This window comes from Mustela lutreola, chromosome 13 (assembly GCF_030435805.1).
Source record: "Mustela lutreola isolate mMusLut2 chromosome 13, mMusLut2.pri, whole genome shotgun sequence".
NCBI lineage: Eukaryota > Metazoa > Chordata > Mammalia > Carnivora > Mustelidae > Mustela > Mustela lutreola.
This window is the reverse complement of record NC_081302.1, coordinates 9948711-9972025: the sequence shown is the minus strand read 5'-3', so window position 1 is coordinate 9972025 and position 23315 is coordinate 9948711. Positions and strand designations below refer to the sequence as shown.

The 23315-nt window shown below is 40.2% G+C and overlaps 1 protein-coding gene across 1 annotated transcript in view; it reads right to left on the bottom strand.

Moving 5' to 3' along the window:
• NALCN (sodium leak channel, non-selective) overlaps window positions 1–23315 on the bottom strand; it is a 309369-nt gene that overhangs the window by 231966 nt on the left and 54088 nt on the right. The window contains exon 7 of the mRNA XM_059144294.1: window positions 22109–22263. Within this exon, the coding sequence (XP_059000277.1) occupies window positions 22109–22263 (155 nt within the window). The remainder of the gene's footprint in view (window positions 1–22108; window positions 22264–23315) is intronic.

The window sequence follows — 23315 nt, the reverse complement described above, 5'->3', positions numbered from 1 at the left end:
TTTTTTTTTTTCAAGATTTTATTCATCCATTTGACAGAGAGAGAGACACAGCGAGAGAGGGAACATAAGCAGGGGAGAGGGAGAGGGAGAAGCAGGCTCCCCGCCAGGCAGAGAGCCCCATGTGGGGCTTGATCTCAGGACCCTGGGATCATGACCTGAGCCAAAGGCAGACGCTTAATAACTGAGCCACCCAGGCGCCCCATTTCTCCCCTTTCTTTCCACCAGCCAAATCATTATTGAGAACAATGTTTCTGCTTAGAATCTCTTGGACACTTCTGTGTTCTAGGCTTCTGGCATCTTATACTTTCATAACTACAAAGTATAGCCTGAAAACAAATGACAAACAAAAGTCAAATATCCAGAACATATGAGAACAGGGCAAACAACCTAGGAGAAAAATGGGCAAAGTATATGAACTGGGAATTTATAGAAGAAAAAATCTGATTGGCCAATAAACATATGAGAAGATGCTCATTTGATAATAACCTCACCAATTACTAAAAATGTATAGAAATACATTTTCATGCCTATTTGAATGGCTAAAATATAAGAAGTTGATAACAAATACTGACATGCTGGAAGAAAAACATACAATGTTAATGGAAATATATAGGAGCAATTTAGAAGTAGCTATTAAATGAAAAATGTACATATCCAGCACTTCTATTGCCACATATATTTTATAGAGAACCATTCACACTGTGCACAAGGGGACTCATTCAAAAATATTTAATACTCCAGTGTGCCTGGGTGGCTCAGTGAGTTAAGCCTCTGCCTTCAGCTCAGGTCATGGTCTCGGAGTCCTGGGATCAAGTCCCACATCAGGTTCTCTGTTCGGTGGTGAGCCTGCTTCCCCCTCTCTCTCTGCTTGCCTCTCCGCCTACTTGTGATCTCTCTCTCTGTCAAATAAATAAATAAAATCTTTAAAAAAAGAATATTTAATATTCCAATGTTAGTAATCACACACAAGAGAAAAAGATATCCCTTAGTTGAAAAATGACCAAATAAGAAGTTCAATAATCATAGAACAAAAGATTACATACGTGCTAAACTACAGGAAGAAAATGCATATTTATTCATGAAAGTAATATGGAAACAACACTATGTATACCTTATGCAAACATACTTATGCATATCCATATGCAGTTGAATTTAAAGTCTGAAAGGATAGAGTTCAAACCCATCACAATGTTATCTTGGGGATCCAGGAAAAGGGACCAAAATTGGACATCGTCATCGAAAAACACCACTGACCTATTATCTTTTAAAAGAATAAAATTATTTCTTATGCAATTGGATGTTCTAAAATTAAAGAAACACAGATGATAAGACAGATACTAAAGTTTTCTAGAACCCCTTCACTTTATAAGTCAAACACATTGAAAAAATGCAATATCAATTCATAGATAATAATTCACTACCAGAGTAAACTATATGCTTATAAGTTTTTTTTCAGTGAATTTATCTTTTAAATGATACTGCCTTTGTATCTATTACGTGGATTTAGTTTTAGGGAGTATGTTTGTGTAGGCATATGAGTGTACACTTGCAGGGAGATATAGGAAATCCACACAAATGGGTTTAGGGTTATATACTTGGACTCTTCTTATGTGAATCAACTGACAATTCACACATATATATTATACAAAGTAAAAGAGGGCACATAATAAAAATGTGCAAATGATAGTGTGCAAATTATCTGAAAAGTTACACAATACATTTTACACCATGCAACATTTACAAATGTTAGGTTCGAAAGTATATAACTTCATCAATATTATTGTAAAATTCTTTACTTTGATGTAAGCTTTTAAGGAATAATAATTAAAAATATTTTCAGTCCATTAATTTATTATGTTTAAACAGACTATCAAAGAAATCAACTGTTCAATGACTGATGTGCCTTTTATCTGAAGTCTATATCTCAGCAGAATATTAGAAATGATGATCTAACAAAGTTACGTTCGTCCCTCATGTCTACCTCTTGTGATTTATGTAGGAATCATTTGTTTAAACTGCTATAAAATTATTGAAAATAATTTAGTTAAACATCTCTGAGTGTACATATTTTTTAAAGATAAGTCTGTTTTGTCAAGTGAATCTTTAAAAATTCTAAAACTGTATTCCGACAAACTAACAATCATAATTCATGATCTTTATTAACAGATTTTCATAACTTAATAATATTGATTTCATTTAAAGCATGCTTACTTCATAAAGCAGCTTAATGTTAATCCTATCAGTATACCAAACATTACTCAACACAATTAATTTGGTATAGTAGGCAGTACACCAAGAATTATAAATAACGAACTTAGGGAATCTTAGCAGATAATAGGCTTAAATAACCTATATTTTTATGAGTCACTTGTCTCAGCCACTTGGTCTTAACTAGAATAAATATCCCTGATTTGTCAAGATATGCCAAACAAATTACAGGTTTGATGGCATAATCTGCAGACATCACTAACCAAATATACTCAACAATTCTGGGTGTGAACAATTCAGCAGAAGTTCTTGGAGTTCTATTTCCACAGGGTCCCCCATTACTATTCTGTTTTTCCAAAATTTATTTCATTTCCTTAGCATATGGTAATTATTTTAAAGTCAGTAATTTTGAAATTTTGTAATTTTTTATTTATTTTTAGAAGATTTTGTTTATTTGTCAGAGACAGAGAGAGAGGGAGAGAAAGGGAGAGCACAAGCAGGGGTGGGCAGCAGGTAGAGGGAGAAGCAGGCTCCCTACTGAGCAGGGAGCCAGATTCGAGACTCCATCCCAGGACCCTGGGATTACGATTCCAACCAAAGGCAGATGCTTAACCCACTGAGCCACCCAGGCTTCCCAATATATATATTTTAAAATATCACTTACAATTAACCTTATACAGTTATCATTTGGCAATATATACATGGAACGAATCACATTGTAGACCTTAAACTTACACAATGTTCTATGTCAATAAAGTTGGAGAAAAAAATTAAGACTAAAAAAGACACCTAAAAACCCCTAAAGATTAGAAAATACACCTGAAAACTAAAGACTAAGAAATACACCCAAAATCTAAAGGGTAGAACATCAAGTCTCACAGGTAAATCTTATCATCTGCCGATAGCCGCAACAGTCAGTTCAGTTACTGGTTAGAGTTCACCACGTATGAAAAGAGAACCTTTCTAACGGAATCTAGATGGGAAGGAAAAATAGGCCTCGTAACTTGCCATGAATCTGGGTGGGGATAAATGCGGGGAGTAGTCACAGACTAACATGCAGTCAAGAATCGATGTATTCTCGGGACGCCTGGGTGGCTCAGTGGGTTAAGCGGCTGCCTTCGGCTCAGGTCATGATCTCAGCGTCCTGGGATCGAGTCCCACCTCGGGCTCCTTGCTCGGTGGAGAGCCTGCTTCTCCCTCTGCCTTTGCTGCCACTCTGCCTGCCTGTGCGTTCGTTTGCGCTCTCTCTCTCTCTCTCTCTCTCTCTCTGGCAAATAAATAAAATCTTAATTAAAAAAAAAAAAGAATCTATGTATTCTCATGCGATCCTTTCCCTAGTCCACTCACTTTGTGGACAGCCTATCTCTATACTGTCTGAAGACACGTGTTTGGTAAAATATGGTATTTTCCCTGATCTTTAACTTTGTGTTCTGCCATTTTGCTGTCCCGTATCACACAAAGGCACCCGTCTGCGCTGAATTAAAAAAAGGTTAACGCTGAGTTTATCAAAATGCCACGTCACCAGCAATCCCAGGGAAATGCAACACACTGTTAAAACTTCCTATGATATTAATATTGGGGAAATAGACCTTATCAACACAATTGTATTTAATTATACCGCCAGACAGTCGACATTTTACTCTCAGGGATAAAACGGCTTACATCCTTGATAATTCTCTAACTTTGGGTCAGCATCAATCAAAATAATCATTATACAACTCAACCAGCTCATAGAGGAGTCAATAATTCTGGCAGAAATCAAACTACCACACAACACATATTGACCTCAGTAAGTAAAAACAGTATCAATAAGCCACATTTTAGGGGGCTTCCCTGCTGCAAAAAGAAAAAGGAACCATTAAAACTAGTAATGCCAGAACTGAACATATTTTATCCGGTCATGCAGTAAATACATCTTAAATACTTTTTTTTGTTTGTTTTTCCTCCGGCAGATTCCGCCCGCCTCCGGCAATCACCTTTTCGCTTGATATCCTCTTCTTCAAAGGGTTAAGCTTCTGCACAAAAGAGAAGTTTGGCGACACTAACCCCTTCCCTGTCCGTCCATAGCCTTGTGGTGGCTCCAACCTGCCTGGCATTGAATCTGGAACAGTATAAAAAGGCAAGAATCTTCCCCACGAAACAGCACAGACCGCAGATAAGAAATGAACCACTCGGCTGATTTTATGAAATGTCCTCAACAAATGCGTAAACAGAGTCAGCCGGAGGCGCTTACACCTGCCGGGCGACCCTTGACCTGTAGGAGCTAACCTACAGAAGGGCTGCTTTGCGCACCAGGTTAGCGACCAGGCGATGGTACCTCTTGTGATGCTTGGCACAAGGTGGGCACTGAATAAATGTTGATTTTCCTTCCCTTACCCCCACAAATAATGGTTGCTGTACAGCACAACTGCTACGTCCCCTTGAATCTCGCTCCGTACACAAATAACAACCAGCTGCTGCCCCTCGTTTCCAGGCTGTCTGCCATTAAGACTTTGCTCCCACGTTCCATTTCCAGGGGCCTAGGGCCTCTCAACCCTTCTGTAAAGGTCTCGGCCAAATGCGTGTTTCCCCACCAGCTGCTCCTTTCCTTTGTTCATCTTCCAGGCTGGGACCAGCAGCTTTCTGGTGGCTGATTTTCTTCTTCGGCTTTGCAGACTAATCGTGGACAGCTGCAAGCTAATGAACCCCTCCAGGTGTCCACCCTTAGGTTAAAGTGTGGCGCGGTCAGGACACAGGATGGTAAGAATATGTAAGATGTGCCATCCATTATTTCAACTCCATTTCTGTTCATTCTGGCCTTATTTTACAGAGCTTCATTAAACTCAATTCACCACCAACAACGAAAATGAGCATGAGGCATTTCTTTGAAACTGATTAAAATAAGAAAATAGTTTCATTTTAGGAATCTGCTGGAGACTGGAGAGTTTAACCAAGCTCTGCTATGTCTAGGTTATTAAATAACATAGTTTCGATTTTATTTATTTATTTTTTGTTTTGGCCTACCAAGTTTCTTTTAAAAAAAAAAAAAAATTTTGAATCCTCTTCCACAATTTATTTCTTGAAATCTAACACTATGCTTAGGCTAACCAAAAAAATTAAATCCACAATTAGAGTCCCAAAGCCTGAAATAAGTCATCTCTTCATAAGCAAGAATGAATTTAAGAAAAAATGGAAATATAATGCTATCCATCCATCGTTCTGTATCAGCGCATACGTGGTGCCTTAAAGTACTAGACACAGTCCCTAACATGTAGTAGGATCTCAATAAATATGTGCTGGATGAATGCATAAGGGAATGAATGACCATCAGAAGACTATCGACAACCCTCATTTAAATCATTGCTCAAATATGGTGACTGTCCACGTCAAGACTTCCAGAACATTCCTGATTTCCAGAGTCCCAATAAGTGCAACAACAGCAGCAAGCAAATTACATCTCCCAGACAAACTGTCTTCAGAAATGCTATTTTATATTGTTTTTATTGGTCTTTTGCAAATATAATAATATTTTCCCTTTCTTTTACTTGTTCTCAGTAAATTTTTCTGGCTAGAGGGAGGCACTGGGGAATAACAGTATTTTGATTCTGATTTTCTGAGCAGGCTTTTTAACCATTGAGACTTAGGCCCATACTAAAGACTACTCATCTGATTAAATCTAATCAAGAGTCCTTGGATTTGATGTCTAGCATATCATCCACTCTTTAAAAATTTCTTACTTAACATCAGTCACAGATTTAGTAGCCTGTGTATAAGACAACAGAGAGGAGACGTCCAGGGTTGTATAAATCCAGGATAACCTTTCTTTGCAAACCCCATGTTTAGAATTTAAGGAACTCTGACTCAGGGAAGGAGAGCCAGGATGGGACTCTCATGAGCCTAGACAAAATCACAGACGTGTTGTGGTCTCTAGCTTTCCAAATCCAAGGGATGTAAGAAGAAGCGAACATAAAGGTTGTCGAGGAGTCTAGGCAGCTGTGGGAAAATAAAGCAAAAAAGAAGCATGAGGGAGCTCGTGGGTGGCTCAGTCAGTGAAGCAGCGTCTGCCTTCAGCTCAGGTCGTGATCCCCGAGTCCTGGGATCCAGCACGGGGGCTCCCTGCTCAGAGGGGAGCCTGTTTCTCCCTCTCCCTCTGTCCTTCCTCTGGCTTGTGCTTGCTCTCTCTCAAATAAATAAATAAAATCTTGAAAAAATAAAAAATTTTTAAAAAAGCATGGGATGAGCACTTTTTCCTACCTTTAGTCTAGGGGTTGGCAAGCTTCCTCTGTAAAGGATCAGACAGTAAATATTGTGGACTCTGTGGGCCCCAGGATTTCTGCTGGAACTGCAGAAACCTGCTGTAGCATCAGAAAGCAGCCAGGGACCAGAGATAAACAAAGGGGCATGGAGTTGCATTAAACTTTATTTACAAAGTCAGGCAGAAAGCAGGATTTGGCCCACCAGCTGAGTCCTGCCCTAGTGGACTGTAAACACAGGGCTTCCGCCTCGCTTTAACTCTTTAGAAGCCCAGCAAGGACAAAGCATCTCACGTTAGAACTGGCTTTGCTGGCAGCAACTCAGTGTAGGAAATCGGAAAATATTTCTTAACATATTACTCCCAGTTCCAGTGAAAATGTACATGGAGGGAAGAATATACCAGTAAAGGTGGCATACACTAGCAGAGGAAAGTGTGAGCATCTTGTTCAATGAGGCTGCACGATCCCCAGCGTTTTGCCAAGACTGAAAGAAAGGAAGCTGATGCCTTGGAAAGAATATAGATATTGGATGAGTTTTCTCTGACTTTTTTGGGTGACGTTAGAATAGGGTGGTCTGTAATTCACTCGCTCATTTACTTGATAATTATACAGCTAATAAAAATGATCATTGTAACCATAGTTAAATTTTACTGAGGACTCTTCAGCAGGAAAATGAGAAAAATCTAATCTACTAGTCGCTGAGATATGCACAATTTTTACCCTGCATTTGCAGGTGGAGAGAGGTCAAATATCTTGTCTTGTGTCACCCACTTCCAAGCTATGGATTGTATCCTGAGCTGTGTCCTTCACTTATCGGGGCCTGAGTCCTGACAAGATGCCCGTGTCTGCATGGGATGCTGGGCACACTCCATACTATCATCATCATGATCTCCTCCAGTCCCCCAGAGCTGCTTTCCTTCCCGGCCTGCATCTTGGCGTTGGTGGGCGGAGTTAATGTCAGGCCTGTGGTGATGTGAGGAGGAGGTGTCACTCCTCCCTCTGATACTTAGTCCCCAGTGGTCTTTACTTGAAAGTCTCCTTCAATTCAACTCTGATGTGGTGTTGAGGTTTGTAGTCACTAGTCGTTTTAAAATAAAGTAATATACTGGGGTGTGTGAGTGGCTCAGTGGGTTAAAGCCTCTGCCTTCTGCTCAGATCATGATGCCAGGGTCCTGGGATGGAGCCCTGCATTGGGCTCTCTGCTCAGCAGGGAGCCTGCTTCTTCCTCTCTCTCTGCCTGCCTCTCTGCCTACTTGTGATCTATCTGTCAAATAAATAAATAAAATCTTAAAAATAAAATAAAATGAAATAAAGTAATATAACTTCCTGGGCAAATATGGCTTATCTTCTATTAGACACAGGAGAGTGACAAGTACCTGAGAACCTGTATTTGCTTTATATTTAGGTAATGTCTGATTAGGCTTGTTAATTTAATTTAATTTAATTTAATTTAATTTTTTGCTTCCTGGTTAGAGCACTTACATGGTGGGAGAAAGCAGGTGAATATTTGCTGCAATTAATATTAAGAAGATTAAGAACCCCAATCTCAATCCATCAGAATTTACTCTCAATGCTTCCATCACTGCTACTGCTTATTTGTAGTTTCTCTCTCTCTCTCTCTCTCAGATTTTGTATTTACCAAAGGAACCACAGAGGGATAGTTTTACCAGGCTGCACAGAGATCACTAGACTAATTCAACAGCAAAAAGTAATAAAAACGCTCCTGACTTGGAATTTTATAAAAATTAAAAATTCTTGTAAATATACGCTTGCCACGTTCTAAGAATTAATAATCAAAATGTATAAAATATAGTTTTGAAAGTAAAATAGGTGTAGGATCATATCAGAGAAAGAAAAATTGCATCAGTTTCATGAAAATTGTAAATATGTCTATATAGTTGCTACATAAAATAAGGCTTTATGTCAATTTGCGGGACAAGATTTACTTGGAAACGTCCTTCCTTCATCGTCTTGATCCTGTGCCCAAACAACACAAGAAAATAGATAAAAATTAGCACCAAAGCAAGTGGAATATGCAGTGGGCAGAGTGTGACAGAACACAAAATGAGAGCCACAAGCAGCAGATCTATACTCAGAGTCAGTATGACCCTAAGGGCTGGGGCTGGGCTTCTGTTGCTGCTGGGAGCACCGTCACCCAGCACTGGGAGCAGACGCTGAGCTGGGGGAGGGTCTGCAAAGCCAGGAGTTCCACAAAGGCCCGTCTGCATTTTAAATGGAGACCAGAACAGTGCCCTCCTGGCCAGGCAGGCAGAGAGAGATGCTGGCCTTCTGTCCAGATCCTTACAGGGCCCAAGAAGTATCTCTTAAGAGAAACTAGGACCCCAAACCAAAAAAAAAAAAAAAAAAAAAAAAAAAAAAAAAAAAAAAAAAGAAGAAGAAAAAGAAGAATCCCTACTAAATCTCTACTAGGTTTAAAAAAAAAAAAAAAAAGCCCATGCCTAAGGGTAAGACCATAACATTGCAAAGACAAACAGTAAATCTTAAGGACTATCAAAGAAAAAAAACACAAATATGTTAAAAAAAAAAAAAAAAAAAAAAAAGCACCACAATTAGACTGAAAGGAGGGTTGTATTCCGGAATACAAGGGTATGGTTTCAAAGTCTGGGTGAAAACCAAATACCAACTAAGAATTCCATACTCAGTTAAGCTAGTATTTAAAAATAAGATGAAGACATTCTCAGAAAAGGTGATAAGAAGGAGGCAAATTTGACCAGGGAAAAAAGGAAGGTAGCACCCTTCATCTATGTCATTAAAAACCTTCTTTAATAAAAACTAAAGCAAAAATATAATTCTCAAGCCAGCATTTCTGATGATCAGACCTAACGTAAGCATTTGTCTCAGATGTTAGGCAGATTGCTAAGTGTAAGAAATGCTGGATACAAGGGCGGGGTGCAGAGGATGCGACTTGTTTCAAATTGGAACATTCCTGCTTCATTTTCTCGTATTCTTACTCAAAAAAGGTGTGTGGGCACACACACGGGGGCACACGCTCCTGCACCGGGCATACAGCTATAAGATTACCGTCAGTTAAAGATCAACCAACCCTTTCTTCCAACTTTACCTCACCTTCATTTCCCATTTTAATATCTCGTTTGGAGAAAGGAACGTAGTTATTCTGACTCACAGCATTACATTTCAGGTCCTGTACACCCGGCATAGAGTAAATACATAGCGAATGTCCGTCGAGTACCTTATTTCTGAAAACATCTCCTTCTCTATTTATGATGAGAACGTATCTTGTATTCTCCAAAATTTCTCCTACTTTCATGAAAATGGGATTACATCGCAGTTTTTCCTTATTATCTAGAAATAAATCTGATCAACAATAATTTTTGTAATAGCGATTGTGGTAGTTATCTTTGTTTTAATAGTGGCAACTAATATTTACTAGGCATTTATCACTTATCTTTTTATATTCGGTTCATTTTTATTTGGTATCTTTATGTTAGTATATTTAGTATGTTTCAGTATCTTCAGTATAATTCCTGAATTCCGGGGCCTAGGGGTGTGGGAGCTGAGCGGTCCAGGGGCTTAACGGTGCAGAGAGGGAAGAGACTCCAATGGCCGTCTCAGGGTGGCTGCCAGCTACTTTCTCACAGCTCTGTGCAGCTCAGGTTAGAAACCCATTTCCAAGAGCCAAAGAGCTTTCCCTTCAGAGGAGGAGGCCCTGAACCTTGTCAGCACAGTTTTGCTAACAAAACAAAATTTGCTAACAATTTGCTTTGCTATATTAGAACATGCAATCCCAGGAGACGTAGGAGATGGCCTTCTTACGGCCTCATTGGCCTTGAGGGAAGAGCTGTGTAGGACTTCCCAGATGACATTATTCCTTTTTGGTCCAACTGATTAGCTGGTGAAATTAATTTAATTTCATAGACTGTCAAGGGAATTATGTTCCACTGACTGCCATTACCCGCAAGGGAGAATCTCCTTGACGGCCAACACAAGACTTCTGTGACAGTCTGTTCACATTCGTTTCATGTGGAAATCTGACATAAGGCGGACACCACTTAATTTCAAATGAGGGATGACCTTAAAAAGGCAGGAGTTGTATCTGAAATTTATTTAAATATTCCATCACGAAGCTTCCACAGGATAATGATTGAAAAAAGACGATGTAGCTAATATAAAATTCTCCCACACATGATCAACCAGTCCTTGAGTACATAATGAGCTCATGAAGAATTAGAAAGTACATTCCAAAAATACAGGAAGCTTTGCTCCTACTTGAGGCACCTGGGATCTAATGAATGAGCTCATTGGGAAGAAAAGGGTAAAATGTACACACACACACACACACACGCGCGCGCACACACACACACACACACACACACACACACGCCAGACAGTCGGAACCAAACAGAATGAAGCATTAACTTTCAAGGGCAAACTCTGTGTCCCAGTTCAGACAGAGGGGGGACTAGGGCTGCTGGTGGATGGGAATCTCCATGAACACAGGCCCTGGAGGGTGGGTCATGAATGGGCTGGAGGAGGCCTCGGTGGGGGAGGGGTCAGAGGGAAGTAAAGAAAAGAGAATGAACACCCTGTGTTCCAAAGAGCACAAACTACACTATGGCCTCTGCTATCTTTTAACTTCAGGATCTTCAAAAGAGAATTCAAAAGAGAATTCCTTATACTTGAAAAAAATCCACTCTCACACAATAAGAGCAGGACTGTGAATTCTGACAATCCTTTTAAGAAATAAAACACTATTTATTATGTTAAAAATGTGCTTACCCTTTGACCTAGAAATTGTCTTAGGAACCCGTTTTAGAGAATACCACACATGCACACAAGATACAGACGTATCTGTGTGGGTGAGCCTGTATTCACCACCGAATTACTTACTGTAGCCAAAACCTGAAAATCACTTAAATGTTATTAGCATTTTATTAAAAACCATGAGACTGGTGAAGAAAGGAGGAAAGGAAAGGAGAGAGAAAGGGAAGGACTTACAGATGGCAGAATTTATTACTTTCCTGAAACCTCTTATGCTATTTGAAGTCTTATTTTTGTCCTCTATAATTAGTTAAAATGTAACTATAAACCTGCTAATTTCCTGGAAACCACTACATATTTGCAAAGAGTATTGTCTTCCATGTATAATAAGAAAAAAAAGTCATTATGTTATGCCCTCAAAATCCACTTATAAAATCCCTTTCTTCACTGTCTGACAGCACTATCCCTCCACAGGTGTGTCTGATTCATTCGAGAGGAATTCCGGGTCACCCACTGGATCTCAAACAGTGACAGCCTTTTCTCGAAAATCATGCCTGCTCATTCTATCTTTAGACCCCCTGTCTTCCTAATATTCTGAGTAATATCGCCTATCTAATTTCAGTTTAAGTAAGTCTGTGACCCTGTCTGGAATCTAATGAAGCCCAACAACTCTATTCCTTGAGCAATCCTCAAGCACACACGTTTGCACTTAACCTGAGGACAGGTACGGATGCCTGGATCCGGGGAGAAAACCCCTGTACCTGACCAAAGACTCCTGCAACTTTTCCTCTCGTGGAAGCCTCATGATCTTGTCCTCTATTTAACAAAACTATGTCACGTCTACCTCGCCCCGTGACAGAGGAATTCCTTCAGCAGGCAAGTATAGAATTGTCCGCCATATAAGTAAGCACTTCTGGTTGAATTCTGTTGCCCTGCTTCTCTCTTCTCTACGGGTTTTCATAAAAATCGATAAGTAATTCCAGGAGCAACGCTGCACATAAAGATTAATGCCGGGGAAACAAACCTTTGGTGCTTTTCCACCAAGTATAAATCTCAATTACATCTTTTACAAATTAGTCTTTACTGTGGCTTTTTGCAGCTGCAATAAAAATGTACATTCTGCAATAAATCATAGTTATAGATACATAATAGCTCCCTCTTTCTATTCATTTGTGAAGTTTTCATCTGACACCTCATACTGACACACATGAAATACAGTTTAACATCATTTAAATCTATGAATCAATGTTTATCAGCAGCATCAGCAAAGTTCAATTCACATTCTACGATGATTTGAGTAAAAGTCACCTTCTTTCATCACGTTTTAATGGCCATATTTGATATCAGATGTAGTAGGAGACAAATTATAAAAGTAATGGAAGGCCGATAGGAAAAAAAAACATGGGGGGGATTTTAAAGTAAAGCCTGTATTAAGACTAGAACGTTACAGCAGTGTAGGTGGCTTTATGGACAATCGCATTTCAGCAAGATATGGGGTCGTTTCAAGCATGGAACGCTTCCAGTGATGACAGAAACCATGGATGCTGTTCCCATCAATATTTAATAAAACTGATTTATGACTCATACAGGGAGCTGAATCTGTACCTTCTAGTCAATACCACCCAAAGTCAAATAAGAAAAATACCACAAAGTGGGTAACAGCTAAGATATATTTCCCATTGGGAAAAAAAAAAAATCAGTCCCGAATTCCAGTACCGATAATAGCCTTCTTCAGAAGTGACGTGGGAGTAAATGAGAATCTGGCAGGCTACAGTCACTCTAATTATTTTCAATTTATGAAAAGGCCCATTAATTTACATCGAAAGTTTTTTCAAAGATTATAATGTGTATATGCATCCCAAATCCACATCTTAACTTCTGCAGGATTGATGACCTGCAGTTTTCCTACCTGATATCTCAAAAAGGCATGTATGGAAAACTTTAAAATTTTAATAATAGAAAGGACTAATCAGGTAAATACTTTTTATGTCTTATAGTTAATAAAGGAATTAATATGCATTTTCAAAATCATTTTAAGTAAACTTGTTGGTTAATTTGCAGTATTTAGAAAGCAAAATGAAATATCCACATCTCAAAGGGAAAGAGAAAGTTAATTCAAATATGCAGAAGAAATTAATGCACACAGTGATACAGTACATACAAAATGCACATAAATCATAATGGAACTCTGAGTTTAGCTCAAATAATTGTGCATCTGACTGCAATAGACCCAATACTATATTTTCTCTTGCTTTCAGTGTTCTCCCCCACATCTCTAGCCTCTGTATCTACCATCTCATTTTCTATCAAAAGCATATTTCCTGCTTTTTGCTGCCATTGCCTCAAATCCTTGTCCCACTGTTGATAGCTCGGTAAATCATCTTGTAAAACTACCCTGCCCCCCAGGTGTATTCTTTCATTCTTCAATTTTTACATAAAAATCACATTTATAATGCACCAACTCTGTCGCACAGTATGCGAAGGGACAGACGTCAAGCCAGAGACCTGCTCTCAACGGCCCGCAGTTTCCAGTGGATGTCACCATCACCATCACCCTCTTTCACACCCATCCTTCTGTCCCAGAGGCACCGTGCTGGGAGGAGAAGGCAGCAGGGCTGCTGGATTGTTACACTGGAAGACATGTCCTTCCTCTATCAGAATGACACCCTCTAATGAACCAGCTGTCCCGAACAGCCACGAGGAATGGTGGTGACCCACGGCCGATGTCAAAGATAACGTAGGCTTTGACCTTAGCACTCGGGCAGCAGCAAGCCATGGCTCCCGACTGTGGCCTGGGTGTGACTTTGGGCCAATCAATTCTTTCTCATCTCCTCACTTTTAATTTGGGACAATGACACCTGATGGGTTTGTTGTGAGGATGAAAAACTCCTCGGATAGAAAGCTTTTTTGCCTGGTGCTAGATATATAATAAGTAATGGATAAGTGATAAGAAGCACTTATGTAAGAAATGACAGTAATTACAATAATAAAGATTGTCCGGGGGCAATTAGTCACCATAAGAACACAGTGTTTCTTATTTCCTGGTTTTGCTCTTGATTGTTGTTCAATAAGAAGAGGGAGGACAGTCCCCTACACTCAGTCCAGGTAACATTAAAAGCGTGTGTAACTTAAATGTTTCTTCTGTTAGTTATTGTCAGAATATTCTGTTTATAGTTTGATCTTGCTAATGGACTTCCTCTATCTGATATAAATTGTTTCAATAAGGTTTAGTTTATTATGGATTTTTGAAAATTTGGGCTTTTGTGTTTTGTTCTTATGATTCTAAAGGCAAATGGCAACAAGAAATGCCTGATATCTATTTACTTCTTAAGTCACTTCTCAGCATGAATTTTATCCTTATATGTTGTATACTGGGCTGTTCTCTCAAAACTAAATACATTTTGATCTGGGTGCCTGGGTGGCTCAGTGGGTTAAAACCTCTGCCTTCGGCTCAGGTCATGATCCCAGGGTCCTAGGATCAAGCCCCGGGCTCTCTGCTCAGCAGGGAGCCTGCGTCTCTCTCTCCGCCTGCTTCTCTGCCTACTAGTGATCTCTCTCTGTCAATTAAATAAATAAAATCTTTAAAAAATTGTGTTTTGATCACTTTGATGTATACAAATATATAATTATAAAGCTGAACGTCTGAAACTTACATCATAAAAAAATAAAAATAACAAAGAAAGAAGTAAAAGAAGACAGACAACTTCTCTTCCTTCTTGGAAGCCAGACATTGTGGAAGCAGTCTGATCATAACTTCATTCCAACTATGAGAAAACACCAGACAGAACCAAGTTGAGAGATACTCTACAAAATAACTGATGAATGCTTCTTAAAAGTATCAAGACCATGAAAGACAAAGCTGACAAACTTATGGATTGGAGGAGATGAGGGAGTTAATATGTAAGTACAATGTGGGATCCTGGGTAGGATCTTGAGATAGAAGCAGATCATCAGTGGAACAACTGGTGAAATTTAGCAGGATTTGTACTGTAGCTGATAACATTGTGTCCGATTAATGTCTTAGCTGTAATGAGACAATACAGTTGTATGAGAAGTTACCATTCTGGGAACCTGGGTGATGTGTATAAAGGAACTCTCTTTACTATTCTGTAAATTTAATGTGAGTCTAAAATTAGTTCAACATAAAAAGTTGAAAAAAATTAGGTAAGTGAAGACATTAAAAAAGAAAAACCAACAGGAAACTCTGGATCTGTTTTGTTTTTACCTGACTATTCAATGAATGGAGAGTTCAAATCTGAATAGATTTGTACTCATCTGCTGTACCCAATTTCTTGCCTCTTTTGAAAGATCGTGACAAGTAAATTGCCAGTTTAATGGCATTTGCTGTGATTTCCTTCCCACGTGTGACAGACTTGTTGCTTTTTTCTAACTGGCATATCACATCTGTTTGGATAGCTGGTTGTCTTCTGCAGCAACATCTTACCAGAGGTGAGTGACGCTAACCTTCTCCTACAGAATTAAGATTACAACTAACTTTGCAAGGTATTTTTTTAGGTTTGTTCTTAATTAAACATTGATCTGAAATGTAAAAAGTCTGAGGATGGTAAGTTTTAGTGGGAGTCTGTGAATCAGGAGAATTGAGTTTAGCCCTGCCTCTGGGCGGAATTCTCTAGAACTCTGACCTTGCTCACGCATGCTCAGTTGCCCTCTCGATAAAACTGTGTGGGTGAACCAAATGACTACTATCTTTTCCAGCTCAAAATTCCTCTGGTTTCTCTCTAAGTGCCATTACAGAAAATCACCATGTCTCAGACTGTACATGTCCCACAGGTGGATAAGCATGAGGCAACAGAGGGGAAGGGAGAGGCTGGCTGAAAATGGGTAAGTACTCAGAAAATGGAAGGAAGCAGACATTTTCAAAAACCAGGTACACTGATGGGGTATTTTGGTTTCACCTCTACAGTACAGTATTTGGGGGTTGTCATCTGTCCCCAAACCTTTTCACCATGCGCTGGTTCCCCACCTCTCCACATTCTCACTGTAATCACAGAATGCGAATGTCCATTAAACAGATTTTGTGACTTTCAGATCCGTCCTCCAATAATGCATATTCCTCTGTAGGTTTGGAATGTGGGGAGAATGTGACGTCCCAAGTCCCTAGGTTAATGTCCTAGGGAGGATGTATTAGCTGAGGGTCCTTGAGGATGAGCTGCAGGAAAAGTATGCAGAAATAACAATGGAAAGGTATTTAAATGGAAGAGAGAGACAGAAAACAACTGGTGACTCCATCACTGTTTGGCAACAGAGGCTTATGGGAGGACAGAAAGTCAACCACTGAGTGCCGGGATGGTGCAGGACATAGCATGGCAGTGGCTTTTGCTCAATGAGCCTGGGGACGCTTTTCTGAAGTCTATGGAAGAAGAGCCTGTTGGCAATCTGCTAAAAGACTGGGAGAGGCTCAATCCAGGGTCACAAACTCAAATGTACAGGGATAAATAAAACTATAGACACAAGGCTTAATGACACTGTAGAAAATTCAACGGCATGGGCGAAATATGTGTAAGATTCTAATGAGAGAGAGAAAGCACACAGGGAAATATACTTCGGAGGATAACAAGAGAAGAACAATTGATAATGAAGACCAAAAGCCACCAAAAATTGGCCCTCTGGAATTCGGTACCTCGAGTAGAGTGAGACAAAACGTGGGATATCCGTTAAAAGGAACAGAATGCAAGGAGAAGGGCCCCTTGTCCCCGTCCCCTCTCCTTCCACCCCTTGCTGTAAGATCTGGAACAATCTGAGTAGCAAACTGCTGCAGGGAGAAAGAAATAATATGAGACATGGCTGGGCTAACTGGAAAGCACTGTGCTCGGCTCTGCCAGGGCAGTCTAATTCCTGGCTCATGTGTGTTCACTCTGTGCTGAGTATTCAAAGTGCAGCATCTCAGTCACTTCTAACATCAACCTTGAAAGAGAGGTGTATCCTTCACCCCATCTTACAGGTAAGGACGTGGAGGCTGGAAGAGGCTAATTACTTTTCCCAGGTCACCACACCAGTAGGTACTACAACTGTGATCCAACCCCCCTTGGCCATTATTTTGAGTATTGAATTTTTCCTAAAGTAGATAATTTTTTACTTTGCAATGCATTCTTGTGCAAGTGCACTATACCTCCATCGTGTGATGCACATATTGTGTAAGATGATACATTCTTTATTGCTGTGTATAAGGACACTAATGTCATTACACTACCTCCCTTGATTTTCTTCTCGTCTCTTCTACACAACTACAAACTGGAACATTTATATTATACCCTGGAAGTCCTGGAGTCGCATTAGCTTTAATTTTACAGTGAGGAGATACGAGAGACTAGGTTCATGACCCATTCTTCTTGACTGGCCGAGTGTCTTCAAGAAGGAATGATGTAAAAGGAGCTGTCTGAGTTCTTGCTTCTTCAACAGTAAACAAAATGAGTTGGACACGTTCTTTCTCTCAGGACCTCGTAAGCCCTGTGTCCTTGTAACCTAGACTTGAGTTCTGACAAAGTTTCAGTCCTCTCTGATGGCTCCTCTTAGAAGGGACTGTGGGTCCTGGGTTCCTCCAGGGGCTACTCCTGTTTTAGCATTGCTCGGAAAAGAAAGAAAAAGAACTGACTTGATCATTTTTTTTTTCTGGATGCCCATTGGATGCTTTCTTTAGCTCTGAAGTCCAGCAACTTTAGTAAGAATGCCTCAGCACTGACTGCTCTTTGCTCATCTGCTGAGGCAGTGGTACCCTTTAAATCCATTTATGGGCCCAGCACGCCTCCGCTGTACAACTCTGCTTAAATCCATTTATTTAGGTCGTCTTCTCCCACAGTTTTAAAAACTATATCTCTTGGATTTTTTTTTCTAGTTTTAAACATACCTAAAATTGCATTTTTTATGGATACGGTCCTCATTCTTTTTGACTGTTACTCACCCCTGAAATCAGTTTTAGAGGACCGGGTATTCGTCAGGTAACACTGCGGGAGAGAAGGCAGTTTTTTAAAATTCTTTCCTAAGGTAGGTGTGTTTGCCTGTGTACCACTGCCGCCTCTGTCCAGGTACTCAGAACTGTGTGTGCATATTAGAACACCTTTGAGCTTCTAAAAACCATGTACACTTGGGATCACTCCATGGTATTCATTTAACTGGCTGGGAGTGGCACTTGAGGACTGGTGTGTTTAAAAAACTCCCCAAGGTGATCCTACTAAGGGACAACCAGGTTGGACCCTTGTATACGTCTACTCGGATCAGCAACATCGGGGCCCCTCTAGACAGAGGGTCTGTCTTCTGTATTTCTTTACCAACTGCTTGCAGGAACAAGGGCTTCACTTTGAGGGACCGTTTTAAGTCCCAGAGAGCTCCCACGGTCAGCCACACACTGATTCCCTGGCTCCAAGAGAGGACTGTTGTGCTCCTCTGGGAATAATCTTTATTTTTAATGTCAGCATTCTGCTGGCTCTGCCTGAGATCCTCAGGAGCCAGAACCCTTTCAGGAACTAATCTGTTAGATAACCCGGTCTTCCGATCTGTGGTCTATTAATGACAGGTTTTTTCGGAGTCTTGAATATGGAAATTACATCTCTGTTTCTCAGTCTCCTTGATGGTGGCTGATTTCAGAGATGCGAAGTTGTCTTTACTCTGCAATTTTACAGTTGGGGCTCTGTGTAATTTTTCTACTTTAATGACTCTGACTTTTAATATGTTTTAAAAATTGAGTTTCTCGACATCATCAATTTTAAATTTTAATGAGACATAAAGCTACTTATAAATGAAACTTCATAAATGCGTTGAAATTCAATGTATTGTATGACAATTTGATTAGTAAGAAGAGGAAATGTGCTTCTTTTTAAATTAATCATGCTTACTTACGTATGAAATACAATGGTCAAATTTACATGCACCATTAGGCACCTAATTGTTTTAAATTCAACGGCATGCCAAAAGAGATGATCATATGTGTCTAAGAAAATAACTTCTTTTCCTCATTTTTGAGGGGAAAGTTATGTTTTGTTTCCATAAAAACTTTAAAGATCATCTAAAACACTCCAACTTGTGTATCTACGTAGATGCATAGTATCAGACCATTTCAGTCCAAACCACAGTGACCATTTAAAAATTTTTTGATTATAGTACAAAGTTAACAATTCATTATGTAACCATTCATCATTCAATACCATTGAACTCGGGCATCATTTGAGAAAAAGAAACAAGCAGACCAAATCGAGCTTGTCTGGAAAGGCAAGTCCTGAAGAGTGGCGAATAGTGCCAAAAAAACCCAGAAAACTGGGGCAAAGAACAACAAGAAAACAACTTAATTCTCCATTATGGCTCTATATCCCAACACAAACATGACTGGTCACCGTCAGATTCAAAGGGACATATACTTTGTTCAGTCCATTAGTAAATATTTACAGAGGCCAGCATTGCGCCAGGCCCTGAAGACAACGGAGATGAAAAAATGTACTTCCTGTTTTCAAGGAGCTTAAATCCTTGGGAGATAAATGTGCAAATAAACAGTAAGATTTTGCCTTAGTAGGGGCCTGGGGCCCCAAGGGCAGTTCTCTACTTCAGTCAGTCTTCTCAAGCCAACACACTCTATGAGGAAACTCCCTCCCTTGAAGAGAGTACCGTCCATTGGTTAGTCACTGGAAGTCACAGTGGAGAAAGCTGAATCAGCTTGAATATAATGCTGCATTTTGAGATCAGGCACAATTGCTGCATTCAAAATGTTCAGGAAATGGCTTGATTTAGCAATATGATTTGAAAGGACTGGAGGCTTTTGTGCAAGGACAGCCTCACTACTGAATGCTGGCTACCCTCCATACAAGACATGGGTACACCCAGTGAGCCCCCTTCAGGGAAAGGGGGAGCTGCAGGTTCCAAGAAGCCATGCACTCGACCTGTGCCCCAGCTGCTTGAATTCCTGCAGCTTGTTCCACCAGTTTACCGAACCTATATATCCCATCTCCCATACCATAACTGTGATTTCCTGCTCATCCCTGAAAGTCATCGGAATAATGCATAAAAGTCCTCTGCTCTGAGGAACTGAGAGGAAGGATGTAAGATTGATTCCAAAGCCTGGTAAGTTTAAGAGAGTAGCAAACTGAAATGCTTCCACCTCTGCTGGCTTCTGAATTTTTTGACTTTTCGAAATTGTGTCATTGGTCAAAGGATGAAAGATTATCCATCTAAATTCAGTGCTGGAAATCCACCTCTGAAGGCATATTAAAATAGAAGAATAAAAATTTTGGAATGTTATTTGCAAAACTCATCTTTTAAATACCAACTATTTTGTTTTTCAGGCCTAGTTCAGTATTCTTTTCTATCCAGAGGCTGTAGCCTTGTGGTTTAGTTCATATATCCAAAAAGTATTTCTCCATCAGTGCAAGACCTTCACATATTCTCTCTGAAATTCCAGTATTTGGCCCAGAGTTCTTTGGCCCCATCCTGCAGTCTGTCTGAGAGTTGATATGACTACAGGAGGATTTATCAGGCACCATTTCTGATGTGCAAAGATCAACTGGCTAGGTTCAGCAGTTGCCTTCAGGCTTGAAAGGAACTCATGCTTTCTTCCCTGGCCATGAAACCCCCCATTGTACAGCTTCCCACTGAGATATGAAGCCACACCAAAAGTCACCGAATAGATTTGACTTCCAAAGGAGCATAACCACCACCTTGCTATACACTGAGACTTTTCTCTAAGACCCTGTGAGTGTCTAAATGCTCTTAAACGCACCTGGGCCTTGAAACTTTAAGGAAGAATTGGTTTTTGTTTTCTTTTTTCCAAATGATTCTGATAACAACCCTGTTATGGCCTGAATGTTTGTACTCTCCCAACCCCAAATGCATATGTTGAAGTCATAACCCCCAATTCGATGGTATTAGGAGATGGGGTCTTTGGAAGGTTGATTCAATCTAGATGATGTCAGGAGGGTGCTCTCTCACCATGGGATTATTTTCCTTACAAGAGAAGTTCAGAGAATTTTCTCCCTCTCCCTCTTCCTGCCTCCATCCCTGTCTCTCACACACTTTCTCACTCTCTCGCCCCACCCCCACCCCCACCCCCAGGTAAGAACATGGAGAGAAGACAGCCACGTGCAAGCCAAGGCAAGGGGCCTCACCAGAACCAACCGTGCTGCCACCCTGATCTTGGACTTCCCGGCTCCAGACTGGTGTGAGATGAATTTACATGATGTATACCACCCAGTCTATGGGTGGCTAAGACAGATTCTCAAAGCATAAAATAATGGGCGGGTTTTTTTTTTTCTTTGATTCAGTAATGAAATTTGTACAACTTGCACAGAATTATAATAAATGCAATGATACCAAGTAAATGGCAGATGCTAAGAGCTTCCATTACTGTATATAATGGCACATTTCAGGACTTCATAGGACAAGCCACAGATAAATGTATACATTTGCGAGAACATCGTATTCGTGTACAAACACTTCCCACACATTTATTACACTGTTGATGGATATTCAGTAAGTATCTCCTTAGTGGTCTTCTGTTTCAGGATTACTTTCCAGCTCTCATGCACTCATTAATGGCTACTATCTCGGAGACATAAGACTTACCTTGCCTACTGGAGTACAGGTACATGCGGAAGGAAACCAAGCCTTGCTTATTTTTAAGTCAACAAGCCCTGAACCTGGCTCAACAACATATTTTTAAGTGCTCTAATTAGGAATCAAAATAGTCTCAAATCAGGAATATGTCACTTTCTACACACCCTGTGGAATACCCATCCGAGCAGACTGTAGTTTACAGACTGTGGGGCAGACGGTATCACAGTCCAGGCAGAAGCTTAAAATCTGCCACTGTGCTTCTTAAATGCTGTACAGGCAATCGTAACAGAAAATATCAACCACACAAGTATTCTTTCCATTTCATAAACATTGTAAAATAGAAACTGAAAATGTGTTTTAGCGGTAAGACAGACCTATCTCATTAAAGCCACTGTAGCCCAGCTCTTGCCTGCTAAGTCCCAGGTCTTCCAGATCCATGCATTTAAATCCTGGGGGGCACTGGTAGCCTTCCTCCAGCTCTGGTGAGCAGTGTGTATCTGGGATAGCTAAGCTATTCCAGGTTACGTTTCTGTGAACAAATTACAAAGAGGTTAGCCGATTTTGATCCTTGTAGATGTTGATTAAAATGAATAATGTAATCAGCCTTCACTAATAGCTGCCCAGTATGGACACAGAGGTCAAATTCATGCTTCCTGGAGGGTGTTCATAGCATTGACGACAGTAAACATTCTCGAATGATACCTGATGCATCCTCACAGTAGTGCTTCGTAAGAACACCATTACTATCATTGTTTTTGTCATTAAAGACCAAGACCCAGATAAGCAGAGGAAGGAATTTTCCTGTAGATTTGTAAGGAATGTTAATGTGCTTGGGGCTTCCTTGTTACTCACAAAATGCTTAACCTAACTGGGGGCACAAATTCGACTTTTCCACTTCTAAGCAATAGGAAATGATGACAGGCATTTTCCATATGGTACAACTACTATGAGCCTCATAAATGACACTTGGCCTTCTGTGTTGGCAGATGTGCAACTGAGAAATGAAACCAGACAAAACAAGATGAGGCTGAAGAAACCAAAGGGATGGCATTGGAAAAAAAAAAGAGATTATGGGGTGACTTGGTGACAGCTCTAGGAACATGAGCGTCTTTTAGGTGGACGGTGATGTATCCCTGATTCATCATTGTGGAGGGTAAGTGGAGATTAAACTGATGTACAAGGATTTAGATAAGTAATGGCTCTCTTGGGAGCGAGTACAGGTCATCACTGGAACGGTGACTGCGGAATCTCATTCTGGGCTGACCTTTAAAATGGGCCCCGGAAAGCTGCTATCTGGGGGAATTCACACAGCTTGTGCGGTGGCCAAAGTTGAGGCTAGACGATTTCACAAGCCTTCTAAATCCATGATTCTATTACAACTCATTTCCTACTACTTCAACGTAGGCATTTCCTATGTTGGGGACCATCCTCAGGACAGTCTCCGTCCCTCAGATTACAGCCAAAATGAGGCAGACATGTTGGATCCCGTTTCTTCTTTAATACCCTCTTCTGTTCAACTGATTGCTTTCTTCCCTATACATAATATGCTTTCTCTAGAAAGAGAGAGTCTAGGTCTAGGTC